The following is a 17,861-nucleotide window of genomic DNA, read 5'->3' as shown; positions in this document are numbered from 1 at the left end:
AGTAATTAATTAAGCTTGGTTAGTTTTAAAAAATATATTATATATCAATATTTATTAATGTTGAATTTGTTTATTTATTTATTTTTAGTTTTGATACTTATAATAAGATAAATATTGTTTCATGTTAAATTTAATAATATAATTTTTTTAACATAAATTTCAACAAAAACAAAGATAATATAATAATAGAAACAAATATATTAATCTATATGTGCTTATTAATTTATTTTCAAACTTCTAATAGAAATAAATACCTCCCCTTTTTTTCATTTTTGTTTGTCTCTTCTTAAATTATAAATCATAAATAGGATATAAAAGTACTGATATGCTCTTAAATTTTATATATAACAGTATTTAAAAGAACTCCCATATTAAAATATTTAATAAATTTTTTCGGGAGAATTAAATTTACTATTTAAAAAGTTATGTTAATACAAATTTAATTAGTTATGTAATTTTTTTATTTGTTATGCTATTTTTATTTATATTATAAGCATATCAGATCTTGATTATATCTCGGATGCAATGTCCCTGTCTTGCTTCCTTGTACGTATCTCCGTTGCACTGGTCTATGTTAGAATATGAGCATATCTCGGATGCAATGTATCCGAAATGCTCTCTTATTCATATCTCAAGTACACCCGGGATGTGACCAGCGCGTCCCGTATCACAAAACAGGGTCAGTGCACCCGAGATATGTTTGTTTTGAAGTTTTTCTCACTGTATTTGAGATATGACTCTAAATGTATTTTGATAAATACTTATACGTTTATTTAAATCGATAAATATTATATTTTTTTAATTTAAATAAAAAATCCCTATTTTGCTGCATTTTTAATTTAATAATAATGAATTTAAAATTAGAAAAAAAATGCTAATTAAGTTGTTGATTGCTAATTAAAGAATTGTTTGGATAGTGAGTTCAAGCTTTTGTTTTTGAATTATTTGAGTAAGTTGAAGTCAGCTTTCTCTACTGTCTTAGTTTCTTCAGTTTTTTTTTCCCTTTCAGATTCTACATTCATGAGCTTGATCTTATAGCGTCATCCCACCATAATGTTATATAGTGGTAATCAATTATAATGTATTTTATTTATTCAGTTTATTACTTGTCAGAATATATAAGACCTAGAGTTCTAACTGGAAGCTAAACCATTTTTTAGTTATAATTATGTGTACTGACTTTCGATATTATCTAAACAGAGATATTGCTTATGATAAAAATTTTGAATTTTTTCTTAAATAAACTTGTATGTCTGATTTTTTTTTTTAATTAGATATTGCTACTAGCCACGTAGAAAACTAAATAAACGACATCACTAAAAATTAATGTTTGGTTAGAATTGTTCGATAGAGTTAATCTTTCATATTACAAAGTGTATTTAAATTAATTATAGACAATATTATTAACGTCTTAATTTTTTATAATTAAAAATAACTATTTACTCTAAAAATAATATAATATTTAAATTGTAGCTACTTCTTAACTTATTTGGTTTTCCTTTTACATAACAATATAACATGTTTTTACAATATTAAAATTTTAAAAATAAGGTGATACTTATGAAGTGAAGAAACACAAATTTAAATTTTAACCAAGTCTAAGATCAATACAAATTTTCATTTGTGGTTCTTTTACAAATAAAATAAACTAAAACATTTAAACCCAATCTACTTAATATACTAAAACTGGGTTTTTTCCCAGCTAATAAAGGTGACGTGTCGATTTCTCGCGACTCCGTTTTCCCTCCAAAATGAATACAATTTTCTCTATTCTAAATTATTTTATAAAAAATATCTTTAATTATATTATAATTAATATTTAATGGATAATATATAATTATACTAATTTAAGAACATATCTTCATTATATCAACTCAATATTTAATGCATTATTAAATTACTTATCAAAAAATATTTTTAATCATTTTAATAATAATACTAATATCAATAATAGTAATAATAATAATAAAAAATCTTTGTTACCTGTGATATGATGAAATTATTCACGTATATCAATTAATTAGTCTAGATTATTTTATAAAAAATATCTTTATTATAATTATATTATAATTAATATTTAATGAATAATATATAATTATACTAATTTAGGAACATATCTTCATTATAATTATATCAAATTAATATTTAATGTATTATTTAATTATTTATCAATTATTAATTAAAAATATTTTTAATCATTTTAATAATAATACTAATAACAATAATAGTAATAATAATAATAAAAAATCTTTGTTACCCGTGATATGATGAAATTATTCACGTATATCATTTTTATGTGTAATTATTGTATATAATAAAAAATTACCTTAATAATAAGTAATTTATATATTTATTTTTGTTTTACTAAAGTCTATATATAGTGTTTTTCTATGGTACATGAATCTAAATTTGAGAGTCAACTCATAATTTTATATTTTTTTACTACTTCATAGAATAAGAATGTATTCTTCGTTTTTTTATCGAAGTTGATCATTTTAACGTACAATTTATAATTTTTTATAATATTTTTCATGTACTCATTCTATTATATTATTCTTTTGATAATTTATTAATTGTTATTACTCTAAGTTATTCTTATCGTCTAATGTTTCAGTTTGATTGTCTTTTGCCACAATCGTTTACAATACATCATATCCATGAAATACATCATCGAGTTGTCTTCACTGATTCGGGTTCCAACTATATGGATGTAAGCGTTTAAAGAAGGGGCAATAATCTCTACTTTACCGAAGGATGTTTGGATCTACTCACCTATTATGACCAACCTAATGGAATGTTGTTAAAGTTAGCTTTATTGGGAGGAGCTCGATTTTTGATTGAGGAACTGTTTCATGGAACTTTGTAGGCCAAGTTCAAGTTCCATCCCCTCCATGCTTTTTACGTCTGTCCGAAAATTTTTGAAGTGGAGCACATAATGAGATTAAATTCCCTCCGTTTAAATTCAGTTTTGCTAAATTCGTGACAAACTCGAATATGCAATTTCAACGATTTGTAATATATTTAAATTTTTTTATTTAAACTTTTCGTTATTAGGATAATTTTATGACATATTGTGATTTTTTTCAAAAATGACCGGCTTTCTTTTGCATGCATACAATGCCATTGAGGGGAAAAAGGGTTAGTTTGGTTTCTCGGTGTGACAATTCTATACCTTGCCGCATTGCATGGATAGCGGATGATGAAGCTTATTTTATAAGATGATGGTCTAAATTTGCACGAATTCTAGATGTTCAAACTTACGATGTTGTTTCAATTGGTTGTCGTTACGAGAATGACTCTATTCTATACGTGACTAAAGACTAGAATAGATTCAATATTGTTTAAGTAATTTGGTTTTAATATTAGTATTTGATTAAATTAATATTAGAGAATTTTAAATTATTGTCTCAATTTATATATTATGAGTATTTGTCGTGGATATGTTATTTTTAATTAATTTTAATATAATTTTTTTTGTGTCAGATATATTTAAGTTTATTTTTCTCTTTGGAGATATATATCATCATCTTTATATCTTTATTTGTATTTACATTATATTCGAAAAAAATCTCTACCTAAACATAGCAAATCGCTTACCTAATATACACACAATGTCCTTGCCGATAAAAACAGATTTCAACTAGAAAAAATAATGAAGCATACATCTTTTGATGATATATACAAAGTGTAATAGAAATACAGTAAATAAATATTATGTTATAATAATATCTTTAATTGCATTATAATTAGCTCATAAATAATGTATGATTATATTATTTTAAGAAAATATTTTTATTATAATTATATCAAATCAATATTTAATATATTATTAAACTAATTATTTTATAATAATATTTTTTTTATTTTAATAATAATAGTAATAGTCTATCCTTTTATTAAAACACTCATCTAACTGAATTATAATTAAATATTTAATGAAAATAAAGGAAGAATTTGTGTTTTGAATGATAATATAATTGTATATTTTTAAAGATTTTAAGGTTGTGAGTAAATAAGTGATATAATAGAAAAATGCTTCTGAATATATAATCTTCCTATATTAATATACGCATGCATGTCACCTCCTTATTTACTTTTTAGATCGCTCAATTTTCATTAAGCGTAATAGAAACCATAAAAACCAATAAATAGTTACTTGATTTTTTCATTATTCCTATGTATAGGTTTTATTTTTTTTATAATACATTCTATATATATTTATATCTATTTTTTATATAGCAATAATATTATATATATTTATATATCTTTTTTTTAATTCATTGTTAAAAATATTGGCATATAATTAATATAGATAACATACATACTAAATAAATATTTTTATTGATTTAATTACAACGATTAATACAATATAATAATATAAGAATAACCTAATTATAGCAAGAATTTTCATTAAAATGATTGACTAATAATTTGAATATAATTGATATAGTTAAATTAATATAATCCATAGGATTGAGAGTATATATAGCAATTATATCAATTATAATAATAATTCATGTGACTTCATATGCAATAATTTGAATTATAATTATCACCTAATTATACTTGAATATTATCATATCATTATAATAATAATAATAATTATATACGGGTTATTATTATTATTATTATTATTATTATTATTATTATTATTATTAGATAATGAATAAGAATTAGAATTATATTAATATTTTTAAAATTAATATAATAAAAATGACTAAAAATATTTAAAATCAATATGCGATATTAATATCATAAGATTTGATCATATTTTATGATTAGAATCAAATATTCTTATTATGATTACCACGACCGGTGCCATTATCATATTATTATTATTATTATTATTATTATTAAAATGATTAAAAATATTTTTAATTGATAATTGATAAGTAGTTTAATAATACATTAAATATTGATTTGATATAATTATAATAAAGATATTTTTTATAAAATAATTTAGAATAGAGAAAAATGCATTCATTTTGGAGAGAAAATAGAGTCACGAGAGATCGACACGTCACCTTTATTAACTGGGAAAAACCTAATTTTAGTATATTAAGTAGAAGTAGATATTAATATTCTATTGCAATACATTTTTTATCTACTCCACACATTATCTTTTCTATCTTCTTTTATTTTTTTTAATTGCTATTTTTACATTATTTTTAATTATTTATTTTACTTTTACTTCTCATATATAGATTTATCGTAATTCATCACATGTTCTTTTTGAATTTAAGTAATTTTTTAGGTTATATTTTATCATTGATGCGTTTATTTTGTATAGATAGTGTGTTTTTTTTAGTCTGTGTAATATAATAATCTGTAAATATCTATTCTATTATATAAAAATTAAATTTCTGCACTTAATGATAAAACTGTCGTGGCATGTTTCTGATGGTGTTTTTCAATTTATTTCTTTTAACTCATTAAATTAAATTTATTATAATAAATTAATTATATCAACTAATTGATTTAGTTAATTATTTAAATATCATACAATTTATTATAATTTCTATCAATCAATTAATTGCAATTCAAATTGAATGATTATTTTGTTACGAAATTATTATTTTGTAATATATTTATGGGCAATACATATATTTTTAAAATGTTCGAACTTACAATGTTGTTTCAGCTGGTTGTCGTTACGAGAATGACTCTAATCTATACATGTCTAAGGATTAGAATAGATTAAATATTATTTAAGTAATTTATTTCTAATATTGGTATTTGATTAAATTAGTTTTAGAGAAATTTAAATTGTTGACTCAATTTATATATTACGACTAATCTTTTTGAATATATTATTTTTACAATCTTTAATATAAATTTTTTTTCTGATTTTTAAGTTTATTTTTTTTTCTTGGATATATGTATCACCTTTTTTTTTCTCATTTTATATTTCAGATTAGTAATGTAATTATTAAAAAATGTATTAAAAAAAGAAATATTAAAACATCAAAATATCACTATTTAAAAAAAGAAAAGATACGTTAAAAAAAGAAAAATAAAAGATTAAAATATCATTATTAGAAAAAAAACCTGTTAATATGCGTATGAATGGGGTCGAGATTAAGAAATATATATGGATATAAAAAATAAAAAATTATTGCACGATTGTAGAATAAAAAATAATCATATATATATATATATATATATATATATATATATATATATAACGAAATAATTATAACAAAAAAATAATTAATATATGTGATTTAAATATTTTTAATAACCAGTAATATGAAGTTTAACAAAATATAATTTATATATTTCTTTTATTTATGTATATGTATATAATTATTTATGTATACGTATATATATTAAGAAAAACTACCATAATATATATATATTTAACAAAATTAATATATACATATATATAAATAAAAAAAATTATAATTTCTGAAAATTACACATGAATTTTTTTTTCTCAAATAAATTTATTTTAATTATATTACAATTAGCTTATGAATAATGCATGATTATATTAATTTAAGAAAATATCTTCATTATAATTATATCAAATCAATATTTAATGCGTTATTAAACTATTTATTATTTATCGATATTTTTAATCATTCTAATTATATCAATTGATATAGTTCTAATTCTCATTCAAGTGCAATAATTTTATTAGAAGATAGTTGATGCACATATTAATAGTGACCCATTTAATTTGATATCAATTAGTGGATAATAATAATAATAAGGTCTGCAGGTACATGCATTATATTTTAAAAAGGTAAAATATATTTTAAAAAATTTAGGGTATCAATAATCAATTGTGATTAATATCAATATCAATAATTAATTCTTATAATTATTTTTTGTACTATAAAGACTATATATAGTGTCTTTTTTTTAGAATAAAAAAAAGTTGTGATTCATAACATTTTCGTAAAGTTATATCATATGGACACAAGATTAATTAGATAACAAATTGAATTTTAATTAATATATTTTATTTTTTGCTCATTTTTTTATTAATTATTTTACTTTTTATATTTACAGTAAATATTAAATGTAAAAATAATAATATTGAATGTTATCTATTTTATTTATTTAGAGTCATAATTAAATTTGACATAATTATAGCAAGTATCTAGAATTAATAATAACATGATAATATAATTTTAAGTTGTATAATATAATAAAAAATGTAACAATATAGCAATAATATTATATATAAATATATTTATATATCTCCTCTTTTAGCTCTTTTCTAAAAATATTGGCATATAATTAATGTCGATAACATATATATTGAATAAGTATCTCTATTGAATTAATCATAAAGGTTAATAAAATATAATGGCATAAATTTCACCTAATTGTAGCAAGTAATATATGTATATATAATGATTAATAGTGAATTGTTACAATTATTTATCATCTAAAAAATTCGTACCTTAGACATAGAACTTCTTCTGTTTATTATTTTTCATACCTAAGTGATACTAATTACGATTCTATCAACAGTATTACCTATGGTAGATTATGTAATGAAAAAGTTTGAAAAATAAAGACAAGAATTATAAGGTTATGGAAAGTCACATCCAAATTTGATAAGAACAAGACGACTTACATAGAAATGGTTCTCATTGATGATAAGGTAAGTTGATTGTTTTCCATGATTCTTTCAAGTGATGCTAGGTCCATTTTATAAATTTTTTTGTTCATATTTTAAGTTTATTTGATAAGTAAACCCTTGCACGAATCAAAGACAGTGCGATTTTATAGATTTATAAGTGTGTGCTAATAGCCTTTATATTTAATTTATTTTATAGTGTGATAATAGCCAATATATTTGTTGGTGGATTTAACTATTATTATATTATTTATGATCGCATTCAGTATATATGTCTGATTTATTGAAAAAAGTAAATTATTAAAATCGATTAATAACTATTTTAGAGTTAATCTAATTAACACTAGATTAAAAAAAACAAACAATACATAACATATTACTTTTTTATTAATCAAATTATTATACTTCAAATTAATTTTAAAAAAATAATTTAAAATTATAAATTCAATCTTATCACGTGCATGATACGGATAATTACGCTTGTTATATATATATATATATATATATATATATATATATATATATAAAAGAACGGAACCCATAATTTTCTATATGACAATTACTTTAAGTTCCCGTAGCACGCACACTTTTATAGTTCAGTGGCTCACCCACATGTGTTCTGCCAAGCTGTTCTTCCAACAAAGATAACAAACCTATTTGTCACAATAAAGATTAAGAAGAGTTGTAAATATACTGAAAACACTGGGTCAGTTATTTTAATCGTTAATCTGAATTATAAAAAAAATATATAATATATATATTAATTAAAATTAACGGTTAAAATAATTAGAATACTAGTATTTTCGGTACACTTGAAATTTTTTCTAAAGATTAATCAAAAAGAATATCTTAATATCCATACCATTTTACCTTTTTACTGTCCCAGTTGAAAAATATAAAGAAGTTTTATGAAAAAGATGTGGTTGCTACTTGCTGCCTTCGGTTTGGAAACGAATAAATACCCTTTTCGTCTCCTGTCCTTTTTAAATTTGACTACACGCTCCCTAACCTTTATAAAATATTAGATCCGCCCCTGTCTATATATTCCGTGAGACCAATAAGTCCTTCCGTTGGTTTTTCCGTTCATAGTCGTTGAAAAATGCTGAGGTGTAATGTGCAGCCCGTGACATAGCCTTGGCACATCCTACGTGGAATGGTATGTGTTCATTGGGACCATTAAGCCCCTGTACAATCAGCAAAGCGACGTCGTTTTGTTTGGATTTCTTTTTGCGTGTTTATGTGAAATCCCATTCTCCCCCTTGTGCACACTTCAGCAACCATACATCACCCTCGTTCTCAACTCAAAGTTACGAAAAAAACCTAAGAAAACGAAACGTTTCCCTCCAAGGCAAGCTGACAAAGACTTCCAACGGGGAGGTGGTGACGGTGTTGCAGACGGAGGAACTGACGGTGCTACTAAGGTTAGTGTCGCTATCTGATTTTGCAGCTTTGTTAGTTGGTGTTGCTCTAAATTTTTTTGCTTAATGTGGTTTTTGTTAATGATGATTTCGCTTAGTGATCATCCCATCATGGTCTAAAAATTATTGTGTTAACGATTGATGTAAGACCCAAGACCTTTGAAAAAGGGCTATCATTAGCTAATTTCAAATTCAGTGTTTCTGTAGCCTTAATTTCGGAAATTTCTTTATTAAAGAAAATTAAAGCAAGTTTTGATTTATTGAATTTGAAATAAATTGAGATTATTATCCAATTTTACAATTATTGGATTATTTTCTATATTCAAATTATAAAATTGGTAGTTGTGAAATAATAAAGATTTCTATATGGTTTGGATTAAATAATTAATATTTTAAATATTAATACTGCTGCTTTGGAAAATAAATGATTTAATTATATTATTTTCAGTTATTGGATTTGGGCATTTTATTGAAAATAATTTGTAAAATTGATGAGCAAATAGTATTTTCTATGTACAAATAGTGTTGGATTTAATTTGGGTTTCAATTACTATATTATTCCCAATTTTAAGTGAAATTACTAAAATGCCCCTAACCCTAAGTTTCAAAAATGAAACCCTAATCCTATACCCAGCAGCCACCATCTTTCTTCTCCCCTCAGCAGCTGCAACCCCTCCTTCCCAAACAGATACACACGCATAGCTTTCCTCACCTAGCAGCAAACAACACATTTTCCCCCCTTTCTCCAATTCAATGTGCAACAACAGTAGGAGAAGGAAACAAGAGAAACGGACCAGAGAGAGAGGATGAGTTGCGGATGAAGAGAGGAGGAGAGGAAGGAGATTCGCGCCGGCGTGCTGGGCTCCACCGCCGCCGTCGCGTCGTCGCCGTCAGGACTGCGGGATGTCATCCGCGTCGCTGTCGCTGAAGCTTCGCGCCGCTGTCCAACCGCCGTGCCTCGCCGTCAGTTGCTGCTCATCCTCATCGCGACCAAAGGGGAGCGCGAGACCGGGGGAGAGAGAGAAAGCGTGGAGTTGGCGTCGCGCGGAGAGGGACTCGCCGCTCCTTCCCACCGCCGCCGAGCTGCCATTGTCGACGCGTGTCACCGCGGCTGAGGGTGTCGCCACGACCAAACCCTGGCCGAAGATTCTTCTGCTGCACGCGAGAGGAAGAGGAGCGATGAGGCAGAACACGTCCTCGCCGGAGTTCTTAAGCGCCGCCGTCGCTCGTGCCTCCTCCCGCCGCCAAATCTGCTCCCACTTCTGGGTTCTGGAATCTGACCCGGACGCCGCTGCCACCATCCGAGCTCGCTGCTGCTGATGATGGTAAGCCCAAACTGCCGCCGGCAAAAGGGGTTCAGGCCGCCGCAGGTGTCGCTGTCGGAGAAGGGAGCTGCATCTCTGTGATTCCGACCGCCAGGAGTGGTTCTGTGACGTTAGGGACCACTGCCGGAGCTGCTGGCTACTCCTGCCGTCGCCGGAAAAGTATGCGGGTAAGGGTTTTAATTTGCAGTTTATGTCCTTTTTGGATTTCGGAAAGAGTATTGACACTGCGTGGTTGTACAGCTGCTATTATCAGAAATTTGGGCCGCCGCCGTTATTCAGAATTTATTAATGGAGCCGCTGCCGAGTCGATTTGGAGTTGCGGCTATTTTGTTTCGTTAATCTAGTGAGTATCTCTATTTCGAAAGCCTTGCGTTAGTACCTTGTTGTGCTTGGTTAATGAATATGAGTTTTGATAACGTGGGGTCGAGTCCTGATTATTGTATGTTGCGATTAGTGTTGCTATGGTTATTGCGAAAGTGGCTGGGAGCTGAGGTCTTGGTTGCCGTCAGTTCGGGTTGAGGCGTAAAGGACTCTGTGAGACGTTTGGGTTATGGAATTTGCGTTTTGAGGTAGGGGCGCTTTCCAAAAACTATATTTTGTGTATTGGAATTATTACATATGGATACTGGTGCTAGATATTGTGTATTTAGTGATTGTATCTGCCTTATGTATTATTTGATTGACTCGAATGACTATGGATGTTGGTTTGGTTGAATTGTTGTGCGGCTTTGTGAAATGTAATGTCTGAAGTTGATTCTTTAAAGATTTGAGATATGAGTTTAATCCGTTGAGGATTGGTTTGAATTGAGTCAATTGTTTTGATGATGTAAAAGATAGAATACTCTTTGAAATTCAGCCTGGTTTGCTTTCACTGATTTGGTTTTGATAAATGATTTGTTGCTGAACCGATTCTTTAAAGCTTTGGAAATGAGTTAAATTGATTGATATTGAGTTGATTTCTGAAATAGTTTCCTCGAGATATGCCACTGAGGCGACTGTTGGATTTAGCTTGTTTTTGAATTGATTTCTGGTTTTGGGCTGTTAAAAAGGAATGAGAATCGGTTTAGTTGGGACCTGAACCGGGTGGCAAAAGTCCAAGTTTTAGGGGAGGTGCTGCCGAAATTTCTACAAAATCCTACTCTTGTTTGTAAAGTTATTTAAAAAGGGTTGGATTTGAGAAATTGTATTAATTGATTTATTAAGAGAATATTTATGTTTTCAAGCTTAATTTATTTAATGAACTTTATGCGTTGAGTTCAGCTTATTTAGAAACGAACTATTTGTACAGTTTGAATCACTGAAGGAAAGAATGAGGCTCTAATATTGATTTCAATATAAAAAGGAGCTTTTAGTGATTTTAAAGGAATTTAGACTTTTGATTGAGTAATCAAGTTTGAGGCATTTTGGAAGAGTTAGAAAAATGGGTTCCAAAAAGAAACCTGAAAGTGGTTTGATTCAAATGAACCGGTTCCGTTTCAAATGAGTTGATTTTTGGACCGGGTTGAAACTTGTGATTTTGTATGATCGGTTTCATAATAAATTCAGTTTTATTTACTTGAACCGGGAATCTATGATTTTAAAAGTTTCAATGAATTTTAAGGAATTTATATAAGTTGACCTTCCCTAAAGACTTGGGACTCTGGCAAGAAACTTTTGTTATAAAATCCCATTGTTGGATGGGTGATTTTGAATGTTCCCAAAAAGAATCTTTAACTTTCCATGGTTTTGGAAGTTTTGGAAAGAGAATGCCGAAAGTGGCTTTGCTTAAAAAAAAGAAACTCACTTTGAGTAAATTTGGCTTATGAGCCTGAGATGATTTGAAAATGAGATCTTCAAAGTCAAGGCTAAAAAGAGCTGAAACTCTATTTCAGGTGAAATGATTTGGGAAAAAGTGATTTATGGCTTAAATGCCGATTTTATGAATTTATGATGTTGAATGTGGAAGTGCTGTTTTGTTGTGAGCCGGAATGGCTATGTATGATTATAAATATTGGTTGGTTCTGGATTGAACCGTGAGCCAGAATGGCTGTGTATGATATGAATATTTGCTGGTTCTGGACTGAACCGTGAGCCGGATGGCTGAGATGGATGTTGATCCATGGATGAGATTGAATGCATGTTTATGCTGAATCATTGATAAATGTGAATGTTGCACTTCCACTATCTGAGATACGAGTTTCCCTGGGTAGTAGCAGTGGCTAGCCACCACGTGCTCCAGGTTGAGACTTGATACTCCGTTGACCCTATGTCGTAAGTGTGGCCGGGCACTGTGAAAGTCCCGGATGAGCTCGCCCCCATAAATATTCACCAGTGATGGTGATGGATAAATATTCACCAGTGAGGGTGATGGATATGGATCATGATTATGATCAAGTTTATGATGAGTATAACTCGAGTTGGGGATGCACGACAGAGGGACAGTCCAATGGTTAGCTACCGGGACTTGTCGGGTTGGCTCTATAACCGACAGATGATATCATCAGCCACTAGGGACAGGCATGCATCATATGCATTTGTGTGATATTGGTTGGGTGTGCATATTATACTTGGTTTGCCTATGTGATTAATTGCTAACTGTTCTACTTGTAATAACTGTTTGTTTGTGCTTGAACTTCCTATCTGTGTTTGCATCTGGGACTCTGTTGGATGGTGGTGATTGGTTGTTGGTTGGATTGTTTGGGCCTAGGGCCGTGGTTGGAAAGAGATGAACTGATGGTTGATTTCGGTTCTGTGTTCTGGTTTGGAATAAAATTATGAAAGGCTATTTTGGTTCCGCATAGATAAACCGTTTTGAAAAGCTTTTGAGTTTTTGAGAATTGAACGGTTCTTCTTTCAGAAAAGATTTTCGACTTTACTTTTATTGTAAACCGTTGTTTTTGAAAAGAGGCATAAGACGGTTATAAATCACTGGCACGGTTTATCTTCATGTATCCTATTACAGTAATTCCCAAAAACCCTCTACTGGGAACCCTTTCGAGGATGATGTTCTCACCCCTCTACATTTTTCCCCTTTCAGGATATGGGCGCTGAAGTTATGAAGAGCTTATTTAATTGTTGTTGTGATGCTCTGTATTGTTTTAGTTATGGTTTATTGTACCCTCGCCTTTATCTTGATATATATTCTGTAAGAGGGATAGGAATTGTATTGGTTAATGTTTGTAATATTATTTATATATATTTATGTATATATATGGATGTACTCTTTTTGAGTTGTTGTAAGTTGGATGGTATTTATGGATGTACGTTATCGAACGAAAGTATCTTTGGGAGCGGTATTGCGGTTTAAAGTTTTAAACAGGCTCATATTTTAGTATTAATTAATATAAGTGTCGTCGTAATGACCGAACTATCATAGTCGCGCAGCCGGAAGTGCGAGCTTTGGTAGTTAGGGTGTTACAATTGAAATCTGATGGAAGTAGTTATTTAAGTTCTAATTGTTACACATTGTTGTTCTAATAGATGTCGTATGAAATAGTTCTTGTTTTTCACCATGGGGGTTGGTTTGAACGGGATGAAGATGGTGTCTTATACTACCATGATGGAAGTGTTGAGACATTTCCTCCATTAGACATAGATTATATTAATTTCAAGGATTTGGAGGAAATGTTCAAGGGTTTAGAGTATACAAGCTACAAACAGATGTATTGGTATGATGGCAGTACCCCTGATTTAGAGTCTGGGTTACGTGTTCTCAAGGGAGATAAGGAGATCAATGAAATGTGCGATAAAAAGACAGAAAATGTGGAGTCAGATTTGTTGGTTATTTATTTTGAGTATGATGTTAGTCAACCAGTATATGGTCCAGATGTTGTTGAGGTTGATTCTTCTTCTTTCGATGATGGATATGAAACCACTAAAGACGAACCTTACAAACTCCACCCTCCCCCCCACCTGGATTCGAATCTGATAGAAGTAGTAGTGATGAGAAAGTTAATGTAAAAAGGAAGAGTGTGAGGAAGAAGCAGCCTAGTGTGAGGATGAAAGAGGCAATGGATGCTGGACAAAAGTTAAGCAGAAGAGTTGTGTTAGACAAGAAACACCTAAGCAGAAGAAGAATGTGCCACCTGATAGAGGTGATTATAAGGACATGTCTCCTAGGACTAAGAAGAAGAAGGCAAAAAGGTATGTTGGAAGAAAAAGAAAACATATCCTATCCCAACAAGAAGGAGACAATGTGCTAAACAGTGGGTCTAGTGGAGAACAAGGTAATGGGCCAGGTGAGGTTGACCCAACTGATGAGGCAAGGGATAAGCCCAATTCAGATCTAGTGGGTGAGGAATTGGACTCAGAACTGGACAAGCCATATCAATATGAGTCTGAGGCATTTAACTCTCCAATATCTAGTTTAGATGAGGAGCATAAGGTAAGATATCCTGACTTCAATGAGGAGGCCGAATATGGTGAGGTTCAGTTTCAGGTGAGACAACAATTTGAGACCATGGCAATGTTCAAGCAAGCACTTAAGGACTACTTTGTCTTTGAGGGTAAAGAGCTGATGTATTTGAAGAATGAGCCGAAGAGGATTAGAGCAAGGTGTGCTGATGAGGGTTGTCCATGACTGGTGTTATACTCTCATAATAGTCAGAGTCTGTGTTTTCAAATCATGACATTCATTGGAGAGCAAAATTGTGGCAGAAATTTGAGCAGTAACATGGCTGATAGAGCTTGGGTAACAAGTAAATTGGTGAAAAGGGTGCTAACTCAACCTCTAATGACTCCCAAAGAGGCACTCGACCACATGAAATAGGACTATAATGTCCATATACATTACAGGATGATTAACAGAGCTTTGAAAGCTACTAGAGAGCAAACAATTAGAAATGAGCGAGAACAATATGGAAAGCTCCATGACTACCTGAATGAAATTCATAGAAGCAATCCAGGTTCCACTGGTATGATTGACGTAACTCCTCAACTGGAGGGTCGTCCACTGTTCAATAGGTTGTACATTCTCCTGGATGCTTGCAAGAAGGGCTTCAAGGCTGGCTGTCGCCCTCTGATCGGATTGGATGGATGCTTCCTAAAAGGGTACTTCGGTGGTCACATTTTGTCGACTGTGGGGCAGGATGCCAATAACAGTTTCTTTGTAATAGCATTTGCTGTAGTTGAAGCTGACACTGATTCCTGAAAATAGTTTCTTTCAATTCTGCACGATGATCTTGGTCCAGTGGCTGCAGGTGAAACTTCATGTCCGATCAGCAGAAGGTAACATGCATTCATTTGTTGTGTTTGTTTTTGTGTTAGTTTGTGTGTTGTTTTGATTTGTTAATTCAATATTCGGTTGACATGTTATTGAAGGGGTTGGCTAAGGCTTTGCATGAGGTAATGCCACAAGCTCATCATAGAAATTGTGTCCTACACATATGGAAAAACTTCATCAAAAACTTTAAGGACAAGCAAACAAAAGGACTAGTTTGGAAGGCTGCTAAGAGCACAACAATGAGAGAATTCAAGGACTCAATGGAGCTTGTAAAGAAGGTGAATAAGGATGCTTGGGAGTATCTACGAAAATTTGATCGTGATACATGGACCAAGGCTTACTTTAGCCACGGCCCCAAGTGTGACAATATAACTAACAAAATGTGCGAAGTTTGGAATGTCAAGATCGTGGAGTACAGGGACAAACCAATTTTAACTATGTGCGAAGAGTTTCGAAGCTACATTATGCGAAAGATGGCAGGGCACAAGCATAGGTTAAGCAAGTGCAATAGTAAATTGGCTCTAGTTCAACAATTAAGGCTGGATGAGTACATCATCTCTGAGAGCAACAAGTGGACGACAGAATGGGTTGGAGATGAAGGCAGAGTATTATTTGAAGTCCAGAGATACCAAACAAGAGTGGCTGTCAATTTACAAAGACAAACATGTGCTTGCAATGTTTGGCAACTAACAGGTTTAATCATCTACTTAGTGTCTGGCATTGTATCTTACATTATAGTAATGTAATTCAGTAAATGTTGATTCAGTAAATGTTAATTCATGTATCTTTCTTTCCAAGGTTGCCATGCAAACATGCAGTATCTGCTATATCAATGTTAAGGAAACAACAACTGAGGCCAGAGGATTTTTCACACAAATGGCTTACAATGAAAGTCGTAAGGGCTACTTATGGGGACTCAATAAAGCCAGTAAACTTTGAAGAGTTTTGGGAGGAAACCAACAGGCTGCGTCCAGAGGCACCAATAATTAAGAGACCCCCTGGGAGACCAACCAAAAAAGGGTTGTTGATGTGGTGACTAAGTCTCAAATGCTGCCACAAAGTCACAGGGTGAGGAAGTCATTCTAAGTAACATACAGTAAATGTGGGCAAAAAGAACACTACCATAGAACTTGCAAAGGTGCACCTGCAAATCCGAATTAGCAGCCAAAGCGAAAGAAGGCAAAGTAACAATAAAATAGAAATCAATCATCACAGACACCTGCAGATCAGTAGCAAGCACATGTTAAAGGAGTTCTACATGTTTTTGTTACATTAGTTATTGTTATTTTCATTAATTGAGCAGAATAGTTATACTATCGTATGCATGAAAGTAGCTGTGATGTTATTTTTCATTTGCACAGGTCGAAAAAGGAGTTCAACCAAATAACCCCCAGAATGTTATTGCCACACCACTGGATCCAGTGGTAGCTCACTGTCTTACATTCTATAGTTACTTCGTTTTTTTTTTTTATTTGGATGAACAACTTTACTTCTCTTGTGTACTTCACAGACTAAAGCAAAAAAAAAAAAAAACAAAAAAACAAAAAAAACAAAAAAAAAACAAAAGAAAAAGGTTCCAAAGAGATCCACCCCTATTTCAGTCCAAGAAGAGGCAAGAGTTGAGATCCAAGCTTCACAGTCTGCCCCACCACCAATAGAGGTCATTTTATTTTTCAGATTCATGTCCATACACTATAACATATTTTAGCCCAAGATCATAGATCCTGAATTCTGTTGTTTTCACGTGCTTTAGGGTGTGAGTTTTAACACTGAGCACTCAACCCCTACTACCCCAACTACACTCAACCAAGAGCCAAATTTCAGACTCAAGCAAGCAATAACAGGCCACCAGCACCTACACTTCACCACCCTCAACAGCAGGCCACAGCCCCAACAGCTCAGCAACCTCTATAGCAGGCCACAACCTCAATACTTCAGCCCCTCTCCAGCAGGCAACAGTCCCAACCACACAACCACCAAGTCAGCAGGAACACACAACTGATGGAGCAACTAACTCAGGGACTGCCACAACTCCCTTCAAGTTTATTCCCATACCAGGCCTAAATGTACCCCACAGATTCAAGCAAACATATGGGATTAGGCCACCAAAATTTCAGAAATGACATACTTGTAGTCATAGTTATGGAGACTGTGAATATTTTGGTGTCAAGTTTTTTGGTTGTCAAGTTACAATACGTAATAGACTTAAGGTTACAATTGTGGAGTTTGGTAGACTACTGAAACATGTTTTTTGTTTTGTGACTTCAGACATATGCTGATGTTTTTAGCTGATACATCAACAAACTAAATCAGGCCTTTGTACT

General features: G+C 31.0%; 2 protein-coding genes across 2 annotated transcripts in view; one reads left to right on the top strand and one right to left on the bottom strand.

Annotated features, from left to right (window-relative positions):
- LOC107631143 (RNA cytidine acetyltransferase 1) overlaps nucleotides 1–17,861 on the bottom strand; it is a 568,507-nt gene that overhangs the window by 497,731 nt on the left and 52,915 nt on the right. The window lies entirely within an intron of this gene.
- Nucleotides 15,525–16,573, top strand: LOC107633588 (uncharacterized). Its single transcript, XM_016337199.1, has 3 exons — nucleotides 15,525–15,542; nucleotides 15,636–16,219; nucleotides 16,336–16,573. The coding sequence occupies exons 1-3, from the start codon at nucleotides 15,525–15,527 to the stop codon at nucleotides 16,571–16,573; spliced, it is 840 nt and encodes a 279-aa protein (XP_016192685.1).

This window comes from Arachis ipaensis, chromosome B3 (assembly GCF_059453495.1).
Source record: "Arachis ipaensis isolate K30076 ecotype BB chromosome B3, ASM5945349v1, whole genome shotgun sequence".
Taxonomy (NCBI): domain Eukaryota; kingdom Viridiplantae; phylum Streptophyta; class Magnoliopsida; order Fabales; family Fabaceae; genus Arachis; species Arachis ipaensis.
Note: the sequence above shows the minus strand (reverse complement) of the source record. Positions and strands in the feature narration are given on the sequence as shown.

Excerpts from the sequence above, each read along its gene's own strand:
- LOC107633588 (XM_016337199.1), top strand. Across the intron at positions 16,220-16,335 it reads ACATGTGCTTGCAATGTTTG|GTTGCCATGCAAACATGCAG; the intron begins GCAACTAACAGG and ends TTTCTTTCCAAG.